This window comes from Schistocerca nitens, chromosome 1 (genome assembly GCF_023898315.1).
Source record: "Schistocerca nitens isolate TAMUIC-IGC-003100 chromosome 1, iqSchNite1.1, whole genome shotgun sequence".
Taxonomy (NCBI): Eukaryota; Metazoa; Arthropoda; class Insecta; order Orthoptera; family Acrididae; genus Schistocerca; species Schistocerca nitens.
In genome coordinates this window covers 1,236,841,224-1,236,861,179 of record NC_064614.1, presented here as the reverse complement: position 1 = coordinate 1,236,861,179, position 19,956 = coordinate 1,236,841,224, and the positions used below count along the sequence as shown (strand labels likewise).

At 40.5% G+C, this 19,956-nt stretch overlaps 1 protein-coding gene across 1 annotated transcript in view; it reads left to right on the top strand.

The window, feature by feature from the left end:
• Positions 1 to 19,956, top strand: part of LOC126239761 (uncharacterized) — a 148,374-nt gene that overhangs the window by 66,182 nt on the left and 62,236 nt on the right. Inside the window, exon 7 of the mRNA XM_049947883.1 lies at positions 5,394 to 5,476. Coding sequence (XP_049803840.1) covers positions 5,394 to 5,476 — 83 coding nt within the window. The remainder of the gene's footprint in view (positions 1 to 5,393; positions 5,477 to 19,956) is intronic.

Here is a 19,956-nt window from a genome sequence, read left to right as displayed (position 1 = left end):
TACAACAGCATATGACAGTTAGGAGACAGCATGATATGAAAACTCCTGGTAGTGATTCCCTACAAAATTACCAGCAACGTGGTAAATACCAAGCTTTCTAATAGATGCTTCCAAGTGATCTTGGATGATAGATTGAACACTCAAATGAAGCTGAACAATGGCCGCCCACAGGGATCTGTTCTGGCTCCACTAGTATTCAGCCTTTATATAGTTGGTATTTGTACAGAAACCAGATAGCAGTTATAAGAGTCGAGGGGCATGAAAGGGAAGCAGTGGTTGGGAAAGGAGTGAGACAGGGTTGTAGCCTCTCCCCGATGTTATTCAATCTGTATATTGAGCAAGCAGTAAAGGAAACAAAAGAAAAATTCGGAGTAGGTATTAAAATTCATGGAGAAGAAGTAAAAACTTTGAGGTTCGCCGATGACATTGTAATTCTGTCAGAGACAGCAAAGGACTTGGAAGAGCAGTTGAACGGAATGGACAGTGTCTTGAAAGGAGGATATAAGATGAACATCAACAAAAGCAAAACAAGGATAATGGAATGTGGTCGAATTAAGTCGGGTGATGCTGAGGGAATTAGATTAGGAAATGAGACACTTAAAGTAGTAAAGGAGTTTTGCTATTTAGGGAGTAAAATAACCGATGATGGTCGAAGTAGAGAGGATATAAAATGTAGACTGGCAATGGCAAGGAAAGCGTTTCTCAAGAAGAGAAATTTATTAACATCGAGTATAGATTTAGGTGTCAGGAAGTCGTTTCTGAAAGTGTTTGTATGGAGTGTAGCCATGTATGGAAGTGAAACATGGACGATAACTAGTTTGGACAAGAAGAGAATAGAAGCTTTCGAAATGTGGTGCTACAGAAGAATGCTGAAGATAAGGTGGGTAGATCACGTAACTAATGAGGAGGTATTGAATAGGATTGGGGAGAAGAGAAGTTTGTGGCACAACTTGACTAGAAGAAGGGATCGGTTGGTAGGACATGTTTTGAGGCATCAAGGGATCACAAATTTAGCATTGGAGGGCAGCGTGGAGGGTAAAAATCGTAGAGGGAGACCAAGAGATGAATACACTAAGCAGATTCAGAAGGATGTAGGTTGCAGTAGGTACTGGGAGATGAAGAAGCTTGCACAGGATAGAGTAGCATGGAGAGCTGCATCAAACCAGTCTCAGGACTGAAGACCACAACAACAACAACATAGTTGGTATGCCTGATAACCATTTCATGAAAATTTGGATATGCTAATGCTTGGGCTCTGGTAATAAGTTGTTAATATATCTTATTGTAGGACCCAAAAATTGTTGGGAAATGTCTTTGCCATTGGGGATTACAACCCAGTGCCACAAAGACAGAAGTCTCTACATTTCACCTCAATGGCAAGTTAGCCAACAGAGAACTTAGTATTTACTTTGAAAACAAACTACTGGCCCACAATTGACACCCAAAATATTTAGGTTTCTGAATAGATCACTGAAGCTTCAAGACTCATTTGTCAAACACAGCTGCCAAAATTAGAACTCGGAACAGTATCTTGCAGAAACTTGCCATAACTTCATGGGGGTCTTCAAGTGACAAACTACGGACTTTAGCCTTAGGTCTAATCTATATGGTAGCAGAATTTTGTGCACCAGTGTGGCTCAACAGTACTCGCACTACTCGCATCAGTGTTCAACTGAATCAGACTGTGCACCTTACTTATAACAGGCAGAATAAAAGTAACCCCAAACTATTGACTACCTGCACTAAGCATTGTAACTCCTCCTCCTCATCAGTGGCTATAGAAATTACGCATAAGAGAACTCCAAAAACAAAACAGTTAAAGAAAGACGTAAAAAAAACCTCTAAAAAGTAAAAACAAAGTATTTCTCCTTGAAGTTTAATATAAGTATTAATATTTTGATCTAAGTGTTGTCAAGTTGAGTGACCGCCAAGTAAATAAAAATAAATAAATAAGAAGTTAACAGCAGTTGTCCTTTCTAGCATATTTTCATAATTGCTGGGTATAAGCCATTGTATAAAATATAAAAACCAATCTGTCATTAATTAGCCTAACATTGAGAGTTACCTTTTTATTTTACATCATATTTTTACATAACTATGTACGAGCTTAGTTTCATGCATTAATGTATCTTACGAGGCTGACGTCCTGCAATGGTTTGATGACAGAGTGCTATCTCATGCTTCATTAAACCACAAGCATGAGTTGCGCAATACACGGTATGTGGTGCATAGTGTATGATCAAGTGTGGAAAACTGAATGGGCAGTTGTGTGAGGACAAGTGTCTTCCAACGGTTGTGTGTATTTTGGTGTAAGTTGACAAGACATAGACTCAACAATTTGATATTATTGTTTTGATAGTTGCCTGTGTTGACTACGTAGCTTACTTGTATTTAAATTTCATACTTCATCATCTTTAAATGTATTCTGTTTTTATTTTATTTATTTATTTAGCAGTCCCATCTTTTTCACTAATGCAGTTGAGGTGTTTCTTCTTTTTATTTCACACATCTCTTCATTGATTACATTTTAGTATATATTCAACCAATTTAGTTCACATAAGCAACAAGCAGTGGCAGTAATTCTACTTCAAATCAGAAGAAAGTGGGCTGCCGTTGCGTTCTCTTGCCTTAGGCTCCATAAACTATTAGGGCAAAATCAAAGTTGAGTCACACTCACCCTTTTTCGGCTTCGTAGGTGCTGAAATGGGTGACTCCAAAAGATAAAAATCTTCATTGTTGGTCAACCACAAAAGATAAACATATGTTCTCATGGGATTTTATTTACATCATTTTGAGCTCTACAGTTTGGTAATATGCAGGAACATAGCTAAGAACTGACCCGATTAAACCAGCTTCCAAATTAAAACAACTGCATTAAAATCGCATCTTTCATTTGGAAGCCACAATCCTACAGACAGATACACATGTTAAACTTACAATGCCCCTCTGTTTGCATCAGGGGTTCAAAAGATTGAGAACAACCCTCTTCTACAAATCTATCAAGACAATCTCAGTAGTGAGAGAACAAGACCACACTCTAGACATTCACCCTCAAAGAGTCCAATAATTTGGATGAAAGTAGGCTCAGCCTAGTTGATCACCAAAAGAGGACTGGACTGGACCAAACAGGCACCCCCATGCCTTTCATTATATAAGCCTTACCACACCACCTGGATTTGACAAGCCTTGCAATATCTGGTCTACCCTAAATGGAATACAGACAGACTGTGGTATAAGTGCTGACTTGTTGTACAGAGGGGAAAAATAGCTTCTCCCAAGTGTGATTGTGGAGCTGCATTACATGCATTGAAACATATAGTTGAAGATCGTTCATTGATAGCCTTCACTGGTGACTGCTCTGAATTCTGCATGCTACCAAAAAGGCAGTGAAATCAACAATATGGATATCTGGCTGTCATCGTGTTCCCATATATTTTGTGGTTTTATATTTGTATTTGATGTATGTATTGTAGACTGTTTACGGAGTAGGTTCCAAAAGTTTCCGGACTGAATGCATTTTTAAAGTTGCAAAAATAAAACACTGATGCTATTTTTTAACATAATCACCCTTTATTTCAATACACTTTTCTCATCTGTGAATTAACAACCCTGTGCCTTTCAAAAAGGAATCTGATTGCTTATCATTGAAATGTCCCATTACATCAGCTTTAATTTCATCATCAACATCAAAGTTTCTTCCTCAGAGATCTTTCTTCGGCTTGGAGAGATACTAGTCACTTGGGGCTAGACCTGGACTATAGGGTGGGTGGTCAATGTCTTGGAAGCCACATTCCTTTACTGCAGCCTTTGCAATTGCCACCATGTGCACTGGCGCATTGCCGTAGAAATGAACACCATGCGACAACCTTTCTCACCTCTTGAGTTTGATGGCATCACATAATTTGCGCGGAAGCTAAGCATAGTATTGTGCGTTCACAATGGTATTCCTTTATTTGAAATTAATTACGACATTTCCTCTGAAATCCAGAAGATTGTTACCTTGACCTCCTTTGTGGTTTGACTGACCTCCGCCTTTGTTGGTGGAGCTTCACTGGTTCACACCATTCGAGAGATTCTCTTTTGGACAGAGTACTATAATAAAAGCCATAATTTCATCCCCTGTAACAATCGATTCCAATACTTCTGACTGGTTGCTACGGCAGAGTTCCGAAAGCCCGATGCAACAAGTCAGACACTACTCCTTCTGCCCTGTGGAGTGAAGTCGTGCACCCATCTTGCACTGATCTTTTTCATGTGCAAATGATCATGCATGATCCGGAAAACATTTGTTTTAGGTAACCCTAACATCACTGCAATTTCCTGAGTTTCAAGTTCCTGTCACTTAGAATTTCACTTTCAGCTATAGCAGCGGTTTCCTCTGTCACCGCCTCTACAGGTCGACCAACTCGTGGATCTTCAGCAATGCTCTCTGTGCCTAACCGAAACCTTTTAGACCATTCCTTCACTGTGGAGTATGAAGTGGAAGCATAATCATAATCATAAATGCCTTACAAGCGAACATTGATTTCAGCTGGTGCAATTCCTTCTTTTGTCAAGGACTTTTATCACTACACAGTATATACTTTATTGATTGCAGCACACAACACCTAACTCAGACGAATGTCATCATTTGACTGAGGATAGTAGCGAACCGCAGTTCATGTGCATATCTACTGACAGGTGTAACTACCTCCCCTCCAAATCATTTTAGGCTTCGCACTTGTATTCAAGGTCAGGCCAGAAACTTATGGGACATACCTGGTACATGTAATTCTTGTGTGATGCTACACCATATGCTAAATAAATAAATTACAAAGAGCTAAATTATTGTCTGAGCTCTGCTTGCCACCTAACACATTCGAGTTCTGGAGTTTAGAGAAAGAAGTGGCTGCAGAAATTGACTTGCAGGGAGAGATAAGAAAGATTTTGTACATATAAAAATAAAATGGGAATATAGCTGTCAAGGGAGTTGTGCAACCCATTTACAAATCTTGTTCAGGAATCTTGCCCAAAGACATAAAAAAGAACTCTTTTTTTCTTAAATCGGTCAGAAATTTTAATTAGTACGAGAGCAATAAAGTTGAACTATAAAATTACAGAATGAATATCTCAGTGAGTACAGTAATAATGAAGATATATTTTTATAAATATTAACAATGAACAAGGCACAGATATGGTTTTGTTCAGAGCCTATTAATAGCTACTACATTGACATGCCTGGAGACAGTGTAATAATAAAGATGTCATATTATTTTGTAAGTTTATGAGGTGTCTCAAGCTGTCAGTGAGCCATTTTCTGTATCATGTCAATAATACTTACGATTGCCAAGTTAGGATCCTTCACTCACATTTTGTTGAACTTGTAAAAAAATAATAGTAATTTTCACTTTCAGATGTGTCCAGTATGCAAGTGTAAATTTAGTTCGGAATATATTGCATCACATGCTGATGCTTGTGCAGAGAAGCGACTTGACAGGTAGGTCAAGTGATGATATCTTAGTGTCCCCTAATGTGTAATGATTGACAGTTTCCATTGATCAACAAATGTACTCATTTTTCACAAACCTTAAGAACAAACTTGTATCAAAGTGGTTGGTTCATCTTTTACTATTTGCAGATCAGCCTGCCACAGCCATCTGATGACTGTTGTTCTCATCGTTCATTGATTTGTACATTGTGATTTGTAAATCCCATCATGCATGATAGCTCTCAGGGATGTGGAATGAGTCAAGTTATACTTTAACAAGCAGAAACAGTCACTGAGGAGTAGTTCTGTGAAGTATACTAACAAATGACTCTGACTAGTGCTAAGCCTCTCACACTGTTAATTATGGGAATCATTTTTAATTTACTTTATATTTTAAAACAATAATTTTTTGAATAAGTAATGTAATTGAGAGAAAAAAACTGCTCGGAAGCAGTTACTGGACAACACACGTATAAAAGGTATTACATATGAAGCTTTTGGAGTCAGTGTCTCCTTTTTCTGGGAGAAAAGTTGAAGGGGAAGGAAAAGGACTGGTGAGCTGAAGGAAAAGGTGTAGAGCTCAGAAAAATCACCCATAGGCCCAGGTCAGGTGAGATTTACCCAACTGGATGAGAAGGAAAGACTTTACATTTACATATATGTGCAATTATATTAAGAGAAAAACATCTACTTGGGAAGAAAGCACTGCCCCACCCCCTTACACTCCGCAGCTGCTATTTCTTTTATCCAGTTTTTCAAACAAAGCATTTATGGAACCTTACACAGACAGCTATCGGATGTCTATATACTAACAAAAAAATTTGTATAATATAAACACTACAAATACCATTAAGAGAGTGTGCATTGGCCCATGTCCATGAAAAGGCTTTTTGCAAGATATTTCATTATCAACTTTAGGTACTATTCTTTCTGCAACCTTGTGTAGAATAAATACTTTTTTAATCATAGCTGCATTGTCCCTACAGATACTACAATAGTATTGATTGCACACTTTCTGTGGTGTCACCGCTAGACACCACACTTGCTAGGTGGTAGCTCAAATCGGCCGCGGTCCATTAGTACATGTCGGACCCGCGTGTCGCCACTGTGTGACCGCAGACCGAGCGCCACCACAAGGCAGGGCTCGAGAGACGGACTAGCACTCGCCCCAGTTGTACGACGACGTTGCTAGCGACTACACTGATGAAGCCTTTCTCTCATTTGCCGAGAGACAGTTAGAATAGCCTTCAGTTAAGTTAATGGCTACGACCTAGCAAGGCGCCATTAACCATTTGTAACGTTGCATGTACCTCAAGATAGAGTCTCACTTGTATCATCCAGAATGCTGTATACCAAAGGACAATATAAAAGTTAAGTGTTCTAGTAGCTACGTTCTTTTCTTTCTCACATTCATTACGAATCCTGTTCCAGACTTAACGCCAGACGGTGTGAGTTGACGCGTGCCCTTTCGGCTACTTCACTGTGGACTGGCTGCCTTAACAGTCCACTACACTTTCATTTGGCCTCTTAGCAGATAATGATTTGAGTGGAAGCTAGCGATTGGCTCGTAGCACATTGGTTGCTGGGACACACACCGCTTCCTCCCAGAGCTGTCAGCTTGTAGCTTATAAAAGGAACGAATGTATAATGGATTAATGTGTCGCAGAAGTGACATGAAAGTTGATGGCAAGGACAATCTACATCCTCTCAGCTCTTCTTTATAAGTATCGTAATACTAACAATCACTCGGCACACCATCACTGGCAATGAGGGTAAACATTCTGGAGCAGCACAAAGTCACCTGAGTTACACCGATCACAGACTGCAGAATAAAGCATGCGAATAATAGTGCAGTACATTGTAAAAATATACCAGCAACTACATGTGCTGGTCAAAATAATTTTAAATGTTGGACCTCTTCTCCTTTAATATAAGTTTTAACAAAATCCCAAGATTCTGTATAGGTCTACACTGTTTTAAGTTCTACATGTGGACTGGTATAAGTTTATTTCTTAACTGATTTACGAAAAAGTTATTTATTTTAGCAATACTGGTCTCGCAGTGAAAAAAATTACAGACAGTAACGAACAAGTTGATGTGCACCCTAAACACAAAATCATGACCACAATTTATCTTAAACACACACACACACACACACACACACACACACACACACACACACACACACACCTCTGAACAGATACCTCTGAACTGATCGTAATATCCTTCTTCAGTGTAGGTGCCACAGCCAGGAATACAGTATATTAAATGACTGGCACATTTTTCCACTTTGACTGTTATTTATTCAAACTTTTTCTTTGTTTCATACTAGGTTTGGCCTTTTTAGGTCATTAACCAGTGTTTACAGTATGTGAGAGCCTTTACCTGTGGCAGAGTTTGTGTAGTGCTATGTAATCATAGGGTGTATATGACCCGGGAATTTTTTCATCTGGGAGGAAACTGGGAAAAACCCGAGAATTTTTCGGAATTTTGGGAATTTTTCATTGTTTTAGTTTTCAGTTAAATTTTTGTAATTTTTACCGGTAAGAATTGATTCTGTAGCAAAGAGTGCTACTGTATCCTGCTACTGGAGAATGATACTGCAGCAATGAAACAAATGAGAGGACAAAAATCTTTAGTTGCAAAGGAAATGCGCCATTTACAACAAGAAAACACCGTGCACACACAAGCATCTGCAAACAGCAAAAATATGTCAAAGGCGTTAGGGCGAAGACTCTGCAATACTTCATAACAGTAAACTCCTTTCTATGAGCTGGATGTCACAACTGCTTATGTTAGGTTCATTTGAGCAGTTGCCAGCGGCCTCATGTGCATGTGCAGTTGACTTGCGTATGAGCAATACCTTATCCCGCTTCCGGCTCCTTGAAGTTTGGCTGTTAGCTATATTGGCAGTAGCAGCAAGAAGCCAAATGCTAATGAGAAAAATTTTTCTCGCACTAATATCTGGCAGATTCGCGCAAGCGCCAATTAAAATACATTCACATAATTACAGAAGGCAAAAATATATTATTAGTTTCAGTTTTTGGGATTTTACTTTATTTACAAGTTTTTAGCAGTCAAGCATTGCAGAACAATGAAGTTATTGTTGTCAGTTTGCTAAAGAAATTTGGCTTTATTAATCTTTCTCGCCAAGACAATTAATTTATTTGAAATGAAGTCTTTTATTTCACAGTATTGGCTAGTTCCAATTGTTGCTGAATTTCAAGTGCATGTTTTCATCTTCTGCCATGTATGGCATTATGCCATAATAAAGAACAAAACATGAGATAGTACAGTACTGCTACTCCAAGAAAATTTACATCCCAAAAACCACACTGAAAAGCATATAAATATATTAATTCATTGTGAATCTGGACAAATCAATATGCACTTCAGTCCGAAGTATGAATTTTAGTATAGTTTACAAAATTCCGATGCTCTTGGGGTATCCTCTGAAGTTTCTTTTATGGCGTAATATAAGATCTCTTTATGCTTTGTACATACAAACATGCAGACTTCCTACATCACTGCAGCTGTGTACACGCAATAATGCCTGTTTTCTGGTGCTCTCTGGCAACTGCTAAATCGAACCTATTTTTAACGGTCTTGGGATAGTATTGCGAATGATGGTTTGAAAAGCATTACTTTCAAAGTAAATTACCTTTTAAACAAGATGAATTATATTATGTGTGAGAAAGTGGGATGAATTTCTTAAATCACACAGTGTTTGACTCATGTTTGAAACTGAACACTTTGAGGACGAACCACATTGAAGAATTTCGAGCTCGGAAGACCAGACATTTGTGTGATTATTTGAAATTTACTGGCACATTTTTGTGATGTACCTTAAAGTATAACACACACAAAAAAGATCAATATTACATGTGAAAGCTTAGCAACCGTTAACTTTTCCTCTTTGTGTATTCATGCTATGTAAGTGATCTTCCTGCTGGCTTACTACAGCACGTGTCCTATGCTCTGAATATCTGCTGTCATTGACTGGCAAGACCACGTGCCATGAGATATGATTGGCGTACAAAAGGGTATTGCGATCTCGGATTTCAAAGCTCTGGAAACTAACATGCTGTGTTCGGTGCAATTCGAATTTATACTTTCGTAATGCAAAAATATGCAGCGTATATGTTGCTGATATCAAAGATCTTTCCAAATATCTCCTTTTTTTTCATCTAAGGCCGTTCCAAAACTTCTCTCCTCGTTCCCTCGTTAAGCATTCATAACCTTACTAAAACTGTTTCTAGCTGGTTTTTGGAGAATACTTCCTATTTGTGACCTGTAGGTCATCATCATCATCATTTCTGACACATAAAATGTCAGTGTTATGAGCTTGTGTGTTGCCTTATTCACTATTGTGGCACAGTGTTCAGGAAGCTGTTCAGCACAACATCCCCTAATCTGAAGAGCCTGGCACTTAACTCCACTCTTTACATAAACAGGCACTTTCCCTTTAATCCTGCTGGCTCTACAATGGTATCATATTAGCTTATATCTAAGTTTTTTAACCCACAATAATTTTGTTTGCTAAATTAACCAAGTTCTTTAATTCTTGTTTATAACACCATATATCTGTAAGGTTGTTCATTATTTAAGTAGTTATTCATTGTTGTTGTTGTTACATACATAGGGATCAATTCTTTCACACGGCAAAGGGTTTTCTGTTTTGAAAAACACACACACACACACACACCTGTTACCAGAATTTTAGGATTGCACAATGTTGTTTGGGAACAAGACCACCTTGGGTAACCAGAGGGTACTTGTGTAAACATTATTCTTAACACTGCCTCTTCCAACAACTTTATGGTTCCAAACCCACTACCTCTTTCTTTATGTGTCCAACCTATTACAGTGATACCTTCCTGTGCCAGTCTGTTTATGAGCCATCTAGAGGAAGCCTTTCTAGCTTCCCAGACACCTTGCCTTGTTCAAGTTTATTGATGAGGTCTTAATGATTTGGACCCAGGGCCAAGATACTGTATCCTCAATCCTCCACTGTCTCAACACTGTCTCTCCAATTTGTTTCATGTGGTCTTCCTCAGCCCAGTGTGCCACCTTTGTGGATGTTGACCTTCACCCTTCTGATGATCACTTCATCCATACTTCTGTTCATATCTAGCCCACAATGCATCAGTAGTACTCGCATTTTTGACATCCTTCATACCTCCACACCAAAAGATCACGCCCATATAGTATGACCACTCATGGACAGCACACATTCAGTGATGAGAATTCCCTTGCCCAGTATGCTAAAGATCTCACTAAGATCTTCACAGATAGACACTATCCCCCAAGCCTAATCAGCACACTGATTTTCTGTGCCATATCCTCACGCCCCCCCACGACTCCCGAGAACCAGATGCAAAGGAGAACCTCCCAGTATCATCCAACACTGGGATTACGTAAACCTTGATCATTTACCAGGGCTGCAGTTATGTATTGTCACGCTCAGAAATGAGAAACACTCTACCGACAGTCCTTCCCATCTCTCCTGAAGTGGGATTTTGCCACCCAACAAACCTATGCAATATCTAGGTCCATCCCTACGCCACAAGCACTCGCTACCCGGTGTCACATGGGTCATATCCCTGTGTAATGATGTTTTTAATTCACCCACCCAGTTCTATCACAGACTTACCATATTCCTACCTGTGAAAGTAGCCTGTCATAAACCTGTTCTGCTGCAATTTTGGCACAGCATTAATTGTGGTAATGACAACTGTCCACATGAATGAATGACAACCGCCAGCTGTGGCCAACATCAGAGTTGACCACCCAGTGGTGGAAAACAGTGCTGACCTCATTCTCGATTTCAGTGACAGATGCACATCCTGTGCCATTTGGATTCTTTTCCCCAACTACTGCATATAGCTTAAGATAACCTTGCAATGCATTATTCATTCCTGTGATCCTCCTCCACTCCAGTAATCATTACCCTACACCAATCTTTACCCTGCCCCAGGGCCGTAACTTTGGTCATCCTGTATCCACACCCTCTTCCCGACAGTCTCCCCCCCCCAATCCCTACACTCTGTCCTGCTTCATCGTGTGCTGCACGAACTCACTAGTAGTAACCCCTGTGTGTCACATTCTTATTCAGTGCACCTGTTGCCTCTCCCTTCTGCATTTCTATCCCATGCACCTTCTGCCTCCTCCGAGCTGTCAGCCACCCTTCCCTAACTCTCCTTCTGCTTCCTCACTTCCTTTCTCTCCTCACTCACTCCACCCTATACAACCACCTGTAGAACTGCCATCCCAGCAGTGCCGTCCCAGTGCACGCTCGCATCTGTGAGCAGTTGTGTGTGAGTCGTTACGTGCACATGGATAGATGTGTATGCGTGCACTCTGTAGCTCAGAAAATAATTCATCCGAAAGCTAGCAAAGCTTACACTTTTGTTTGTCAATGACTCGATGCCTCTGTTATAATTGAGTTAGTACTTTTACTCCTAAATTATTTACATTCTTTCCACCTTTTCCTTTCATTCTGTCTCATCTGTAATTTTTTAACTTAAGCTTACACCTTTTCCTCAATCTTTGTTTGCCCCCCTTCCTGGTCGTAACACACGATACATCTTAGCCTTGGTTTTGAAGACAAAGGCTGCAGAGTAGGAAGTGTTTAATCCTCAAGTGGCCACAACTGTGAATAAAGTGCACCAACAACAAATAACATTGTATTGTACTGCTCCATTGTTTTCGTACAACTGCAAGCCGATACTATTCCTTCATTAATGCCTCATCTAACGTAATGATAAGTTGTGTTGTCATAAGTTCAAGTGAGCAGTAATAATATAAAATAACAGTGAACCAGGTGAGAAAATATTTATGGACCATTAAGAAAATGACCCAGAGTCTGAGCTAGCAGCACAATCCCACAGTGAGGCAGTTGTCTACGAGATAGTTAGTAATCAATCATTGTTGAATTAAACTTAGATTAAATTGTGCTGTTGCTCATATATGTTTACCTTCGTAACACAAAGACAACTATTCTTTACATGTGTATACAGTACGCCATGCTCCCATTTCTTTTACAAAAATCGGCGCACCCACTCCAGGGTTAATATGAAATTGATGGCAACAGTCAAAGGCATAAATATGTCTCTCTGTTGGTTGGCTTGATGTGTACTGAGGTGTGGAGCAAGCCTAATGCTGAACCTTCAACAATTCTCCCTGCTGTTGTACTTTGAGCCATAACCAATCCCACAAAACATCCTTTTGCAAGATCGTCAAGACTGACATCCGGTATTGCTTCACCATTGTTTCTCAGATCCCTAAACTGTAAACACCTGAGACCACTACTTAATCATAGACTCTTGGATCTCTGAAATCTGATGACTCCATAATTATCACCCTGCCCTCAGGGGCTCAGCACTCATTTGCTGAGCAGAGGCTTGGCGACCCCAGAGTTCCTGACTGGGGAATGATAAGTGCTGCCGATCCTGTGTCACATAAGCTCTGGGCATGCCTCAGGGACCACCATGCGGCATGGCGCTAGAATATTGTGTGTTACAAGGAACATAGATCTTCGCTTGCCTGGCCAGGTCATAAGAAGGGTAAAAACTTCAATCCTTAGGTGTGCTGTGCCCCTTTGAGATGCATGGCTGTTGAGGTGGAACAGTCGTTAGGGGGCAACCTATGGGGACTGTGCTGCATCTCAGTAGTATAAGGCTTATCTGGGTATGTGGGGCTCTGTCTAGGTGGACTTCTATTTCCCTAGCTGCTCGTTGGACCGAGATGGAACCTTGAAATTTCCTCTTCTTCCTCCCAGTGAAATGGGTGGGCCGTTCGTAGGTAGCAACACCTGTGACGAACCAAGCTGGGATAATTTTAATACCCCTCTTGTTTTGCCATCTTGCTTAAATTCGTGTTTTCATTTTTGAACTAATTATCATTTACGTACATGAGTATAATCTGCATTTTCATAAAAGAGAAAGGTTCGCCCTCAGTTTTAAAGAATATAACACCAGATCTAATTTTGTTCAAATGGCTCTGAGCACTATGGGACTTAACTTCTTAGGTCATCAGTCCCCTAGAACTTAGAACTACTTAAACCTAACTAACCTAAGGATACCACACACATCCATGCCCAAGGCAGGATTCAAACCTGCGACCGTAGCAGTCGCGCGGTTCCTGGCTGTAGCGCCTAGAACAGCATGGCCACTCCGGCCAGCGATCTAATTTTGTGCTTAGTTTTATGTATGTAATTAATTTGCTAATTTATTTCAACTATTCCTAGTTAGTATCTTTCATTTTAGGGTGAAATCAGTAATTGTTTCATAACTTAAATTCTATTGTTGACATATAAACAAATATAAATTCTGTAATAATTATAAACATTTGGAAGACAAAATACTAGTAATCTTAAAATGTCTATTTGGCTCTATCCGAAAACATGTTATCAGAGCCAGCCCTTAATTAATTCCAGAGCAATTAACAGTTTTGTCAAAAGTATTGTTTGCATAACGATATTTGTTAATTTCATGATTTAAACAAATAATTCGGCCTAACTCTTGCAGTAGAAGAAACTGTTAAAAAGAACCAATGTTTCGATGTATTCAGTTACCGTATTTTCTCGAATCTAAGCCGCACTTTTTTTCCAGTTTTTATAATCCAAAAAACTGCCCGCGGCTTAGAATCGAGTGCAACGTAAGCGGAAGTTCTGAAAAATGTTGGTAGGTGCCGCCACAACTAACTTCTACCGTCGAATATATGTAGTGCTACACAGGCATGCTTTGCGGGCATAAAGATAAATACTGGCGCCAAAACCTCTGCGTCGGAAAAAAAAAGGGTGGAAGACAAGCTTTTTTTCTCCGCCCCGAGTTTCGACCACTGAATTTTCATACATTATCCAACGAAGTAAATACAAATTAAGTATCGTTCATCTTCGAATTTAGCAGCATTTCAATGTACTACGAAAATCCGGCTGGCAAGACTGTTTGGGATGTTTGTCAATATGGCCAACTCTACGTTCTGAATTTTTTCCTATCTGTGAGAAGAGATGGTTGCTAATAGGATCTCTTATGAATTGTGAATCACTTGCAGTATTCTCTTCACTATAAGAATAATATGAATATAAACATTTTGCCAAGTATTCTTTCATGTTTGCTGCTATCTCATTTAAATCCTGTCTACCTAATAAACTACGAAACTAGAGTGAGACAACAGCAAATGCTGTATCGTGTCATGTTTATATTCAAATTATTCTTATACCTAATTGTGATACAGTCAGAAATGAAGCACGGCAGTTGACTAGATTTTTAAATCTAAGATGACTCTAATTTCTGTGCAGAATGTAATGTACTAAAGAGGCGTCTGCAAAGATTTTCAAACGGAGAAAAATTTTCGCTACACTCTCGTTCAGAACAGCTTCTATCATACTCAGTCTATTATTTGGTTCTTGTTGATCATTATCAAAGAAAGCAGCAGCGCAAGTAACAATAAAAAGCAGTCTCTTGCCATTGTTTCGCTAATGAGATGATTCCTCTCTCTCTTTCTCTCTCTCTCTCTCTCTTTTTCTCTTCTTTTTTTTTTTAAATTGAAAGCAATGGTAGTGCGCACAAAAGCAAGCCATGCCGCGAGCGGTGACATGTCGTTAACACTTTTTTTTCTTTTAATTGTAAGCGGCGGTAGCGTGCACAAAAGCAAGCCATGCCGCGAGCGGCACAGAATGCGACAAACAATGCATGACACAGTCCAGTAATGCATTTTCAGCTTAGAGTGACGTAAACACCTACAACAAAGAGAACGACACTTACTAGATCAAAGAAAAATAAGCAATCGATTCAAACTAGATGAAACACGTGAAAAAGGAAGGGTACCTGAATAAATACAGACGGTGCGCATGACGCATAGCAATGGCTACCTGGTAAAGCTTAGCTGCTAAGCTTTCGACTTGAACCAAACTACTGTAGCTGTATCGTCATTAATTCGGCCTAAATTGTGTCTCATATTACAATGGACCAACTTTGTTTCGATTTGGAGGTGCGTCCTAAAACTTTTCTCTCCCCTTGAATTTCGAGTCTCAAATTTCAGGTGCGGCTTAGATTTGGGAATTTTTTTTCTTTTTGTTATTTTGAGTCTCATTTTTCAGGTGCAGCTTAGATTCAAGTGCGGCTAAGATTCGAGTAAATATGGTAATTTAATGAGTTAAGTTTTAATTGTAATTTCTGTAAATTAAACTACGAACAATGTGTAGTTTCAGCACGTATTTTTGTGAGGATATATAAGGGCCCAATTTTTAGTCACGAGACAGTCAGTCCACGGCCGAGTTTCAGACTAGGAACCTGTTTTGCTTAGAACGACAACAATGCATCAACTTAACAGTGAAATAAGTGTTACACAAATAGGCCGTGTGTTAAACCAATGACAGTGACTGTTCAATTTATTTGAAGGACTGTGAACTATGTGGTTTTCTTACTGCTCGCAGTGTTCAACAGTAAACTATTGTAGCAGTATGTGGAGATTCACCTGCAAACTATTAATGAGGCATATGGAAAGTTCAAACAGTAGTGCACTGGCAGTACATGTATAACTGTGTATTATTGGGGGGGGGGGGGAGGGGGGGGGCAAAGTGAAAGTAAACTACGGTGAAATACAAATATGTAGCTGTCGGTTACATTGTTTACAGTTGTCAGTGTCCAAAATACAAACCTCATTTTTCAGCCAGTGTAAGCAGCCAACGTCTGGAAAGCTAAATGCTTTGGGGATTATGCCATAGAAACAGAGCTAGAAAACTTGTTGAACTACAGCAAAGGTGTTGTATCATGTAGATATCTGGTTGACATTCTTGAGGGGGAATTGAAAGATAGTGGGCTGAAGAAGGGATCATTGATGTACAAAATATATTAAAAAGAGTGGATGGGGACCTTGTAAAATCTGACTCCTTTATCATTATTTTCAATAGCACGAAACTCAGGGAACACATTAAGGCAGGTTTCCTTCATCTAAGCGTACTGCGTATGTCTCCACCCCATTGCACTGTTTTAAATGCTAGCGTTTTGAGTATGCCACTGTACGATGTAAGGGTGAAGCCACTTGTGGCAAGGGTGCCCCTGACAAAGTTGGTTGCTCCTCCTCAAAAGTGTGTAAACTGCTCTGGGGATCACCATGTCTGGAGTAGGGGCTGCTGCAGTGCCTTCCTTGAAAGGATGATATAGGAGATTAAAACATTGACACACATCACATATGGTGAGGCCAAGAAGACCTGTAAGACCATGCTGCCTCCCACATGCACTACATCTTTTGCTTTGACCCTTAAAGTAATTTTGATGGCCAACACTTCTACACAAATGGAAGTTGCTAGTGTCAGCACTAGTACCTGCATTTTTAAGTGCATTTGCCAATATGTACTTTTTTCAGAGCTCCTAGCTTCCAGAGAACATCAAATGAAGTCACACTCACCACCTCTGCGGAGCTCCCGGTACTTTCAAAGGCAGAGCCTGGCAAAAAAAAAAAGGGAATGCCTCCGCCACTGCTTCTGCAGCTCCTACAAAACCCTCCCAAATCAAAAAAGCAAATGGGAAGCTTCCACTGCAGATGAAAACAGGTGTTAGACCATCAGACCGTGTCGATGTCATTCGACTTGCGGTTCTACTGCTCCTTTTTTGGCACCCATGGACTGCGAAGTATGGCTGTGGTAACCATATTGCCCCAAGGCTGAAATTCCACCTGTCCCGAGCTTCCCGCCCTGGCAGAAAGACAAGGTGGAAGTGCAACCCCTGTGATAAATGACTCCCATACTACAGGGTTCGGGACTTGTGGAGCAACTGATACTTCTGGCACAGACACACCCCCTGTTCTTGTGTCTACAGGAAATACACATCGATGCCCCTGTGCTATGGGGTTAGACCTTCCACCAAAAGGATGACCTGACAGGGCAAAGAGCCAAGGGTGGGGCTGCTGTGCTTGTCAGTAGTACACACCACTCCTCTACCCTTTCCTTGATTACTGACCTACAAGCAGTAGCCGTTGCAGTTCATGTGGGTCAGAAGATCACTGTCTGCTCCTGCAGGCCTCATTGCACAACTTCTCCGCCTATTTCTCCTACCGGGTGATTTCAGTGCCCATAATGTATTTTGGGGCTCAAACTATACTTGCCCCAGTGGTCTAGTCTTGGAGAATCATGATAACTCAGGAGCTGTGCATCCTCATAACATGTAGTCCCACCCATTTCCGGGCTGCTACTAGGCTGTCTGCAATCGTTAACCTTACTTTCTGCTCTCCAGCCCTTGCAGACTCAGCACAGTGAGAAGCAATTGACGACCTTCATTCCAGTGACGATTTACCACTGTGGATCTACTACTGGATGGAAGATTGCTTAAACAGAAGCCACCGAAATTAATGGTCCACAGGGCTAACTGGACACTGTTCATCCAGCTGGTTGTGGGTGAACACTGCAACAGTGTCCAAGAGCTGGTGAATCACATCACAGGAGTGATCTATCATGCCACTGGCTTATCCATTGCAAAGTGTTCAGGTCATCATTGGAGGCAGCCTTCATCTTGATGGACTGATGAGTGCCTTCTGTGATCCAGAACAGGTGTGTGGCTCTACAATGGTTTAAATGCTGCAGATGACCTCACAGCCTTTCGTGTCACAAGCTCCGTGGCTCAACACATAATTAAGGAGAGCAAGAAAAGGTCGTGACACGTGTTTCTGGCCTCTTATCAACCGGCCACTTGTTCCACAAAAGTAAAGGAAGCCATCTGGAGGATTTCCGGTAAACACAGCCACTTACCAATAGCAGGAGTGCCAAACAAAGCCCAGAGACATCACTCAGGTGATGACAGAGCAATTTGCAGCAACTACTGCCAATGTAGGGTTGCCACAAGTCTGGAAACCAGGGAATGTCAAACACGTCAGGAAAATTTGGAAAGGAAAAAAAAAGCTCGAAAAATCTCATTTTTGTCTCATCAAATGAAATGGTTTGTTTACCAAGGTGTCATGCATTGTCGCTGGCTGGATGCAGCTGAGTACGTTCGCCACTTCCCTACTCCCTCTTTACTACTGCTTCTCCCCTTCCTACCAATCCCCCCAGGGTGCAGTCAGTGCTGCCACCACTTCTTGCTGCTGGCCTATCAGCTGCTGGTGAGAGGCAGGGAGGCATGACCAGTGGTTTGCTTATATCTGATCCTCAAAGACTGTAGACACAGTGGCCAAAGACAGCGGTCATGTGTGCATGAGTTGTATCTGAATGATTGTGAGTGTGCGTGTGCTCTCATTTTGTGACAAAAGCTATGGCTGAAAATTTAGTTGTGAGATTCCCTTTTCTACATGCCTGTCTGTGGCTCAGCAGTCATCTTAACAGTGAGTTGCTACCTATCCTCATTATTATTGATTCTCAGAGTATTTGAAAAAGTTATCTGTTGCACGGATTGATTACCGTGGTATCATTTCATCAGCATGCTGTCTGTGGCTCATGTATAGCTGGCCACACAAGTAGATTTCTGCGACGGGCCAAAACTGCAGGCCCTTTCTGCGGGTATCTGAAATGGATTGGGCCTGCCAATCTGAAGCACATTCGGTTTCCACTAATGTGCAGTCTCTGCCTGTTGGATCTAATCTCACCACTCAGCCTGCAGGCTGGATCTGTTTGTGTGTGGCATAATGCAGCAGATTTTCATGGTTTATCCATGGACCTAGGATTGCAGTGCTCCTCAGCAGGCCAGAGGCCATGAGTGATGAATTTCAGGAATTGCGACTGTTTCCCCACGAGCACATGTACAGTGTGATGTTTTATAGATGTTTTATTTGTTCTAGTAGATTTTGGCACTTCAAAAGTAGTTTATATGTTAGAAAGTACGGACGATAAGAAGATAAGTATGCTATGTACTCATATATTTCTTGAAAGAAAAACCACACAGTACCTGTGAAATAATAGATATAATACAGTAGATAATAACTGACAATAACAAACATAGTAAACAAACATTTTATTGGCAGGCACCTACAGTGTTGGTTTACACAATTCTTCCCCCACCTAATACACTTCTTTCAAGTGGTGTACTTTTTTCTGAGGTTATTTCTGAAATCAGTGAAGGTATTTTAAATCTGTCTTGCGACTCCAAGGAAATGCATATTTTCATCACCAAATGTGTTTCGTTTTATTGAAATAAAATAACATCAGCAGTCTTAATGAAACACACATACCATTTGGCTTGCTTTCTCCATCTAAAAACAGTTCATTACAAATCATGTTGATGTTAGTACTTAAGATTTTTGCCGACGTCAGGAAACGCCATCTGCTTGCAAACTTTTTTAGATATTTCCTCATTTGCACTATTGCTTCTTGTACCATAGCTACAGAGACAGATTATCAACTTATGTAGTAACTTACCCTTGAGATCTCAAAATTTGTCAGAGAAAAATGCTAAAACTTGTCTGGAAATCAGGGAATGTCAATTGGGGAAACTTGTGGCAGCCCTGCAATGCCATCCAGGATCTGGGATTTCTCCATTACCATGTGGCTGTGGAGATGG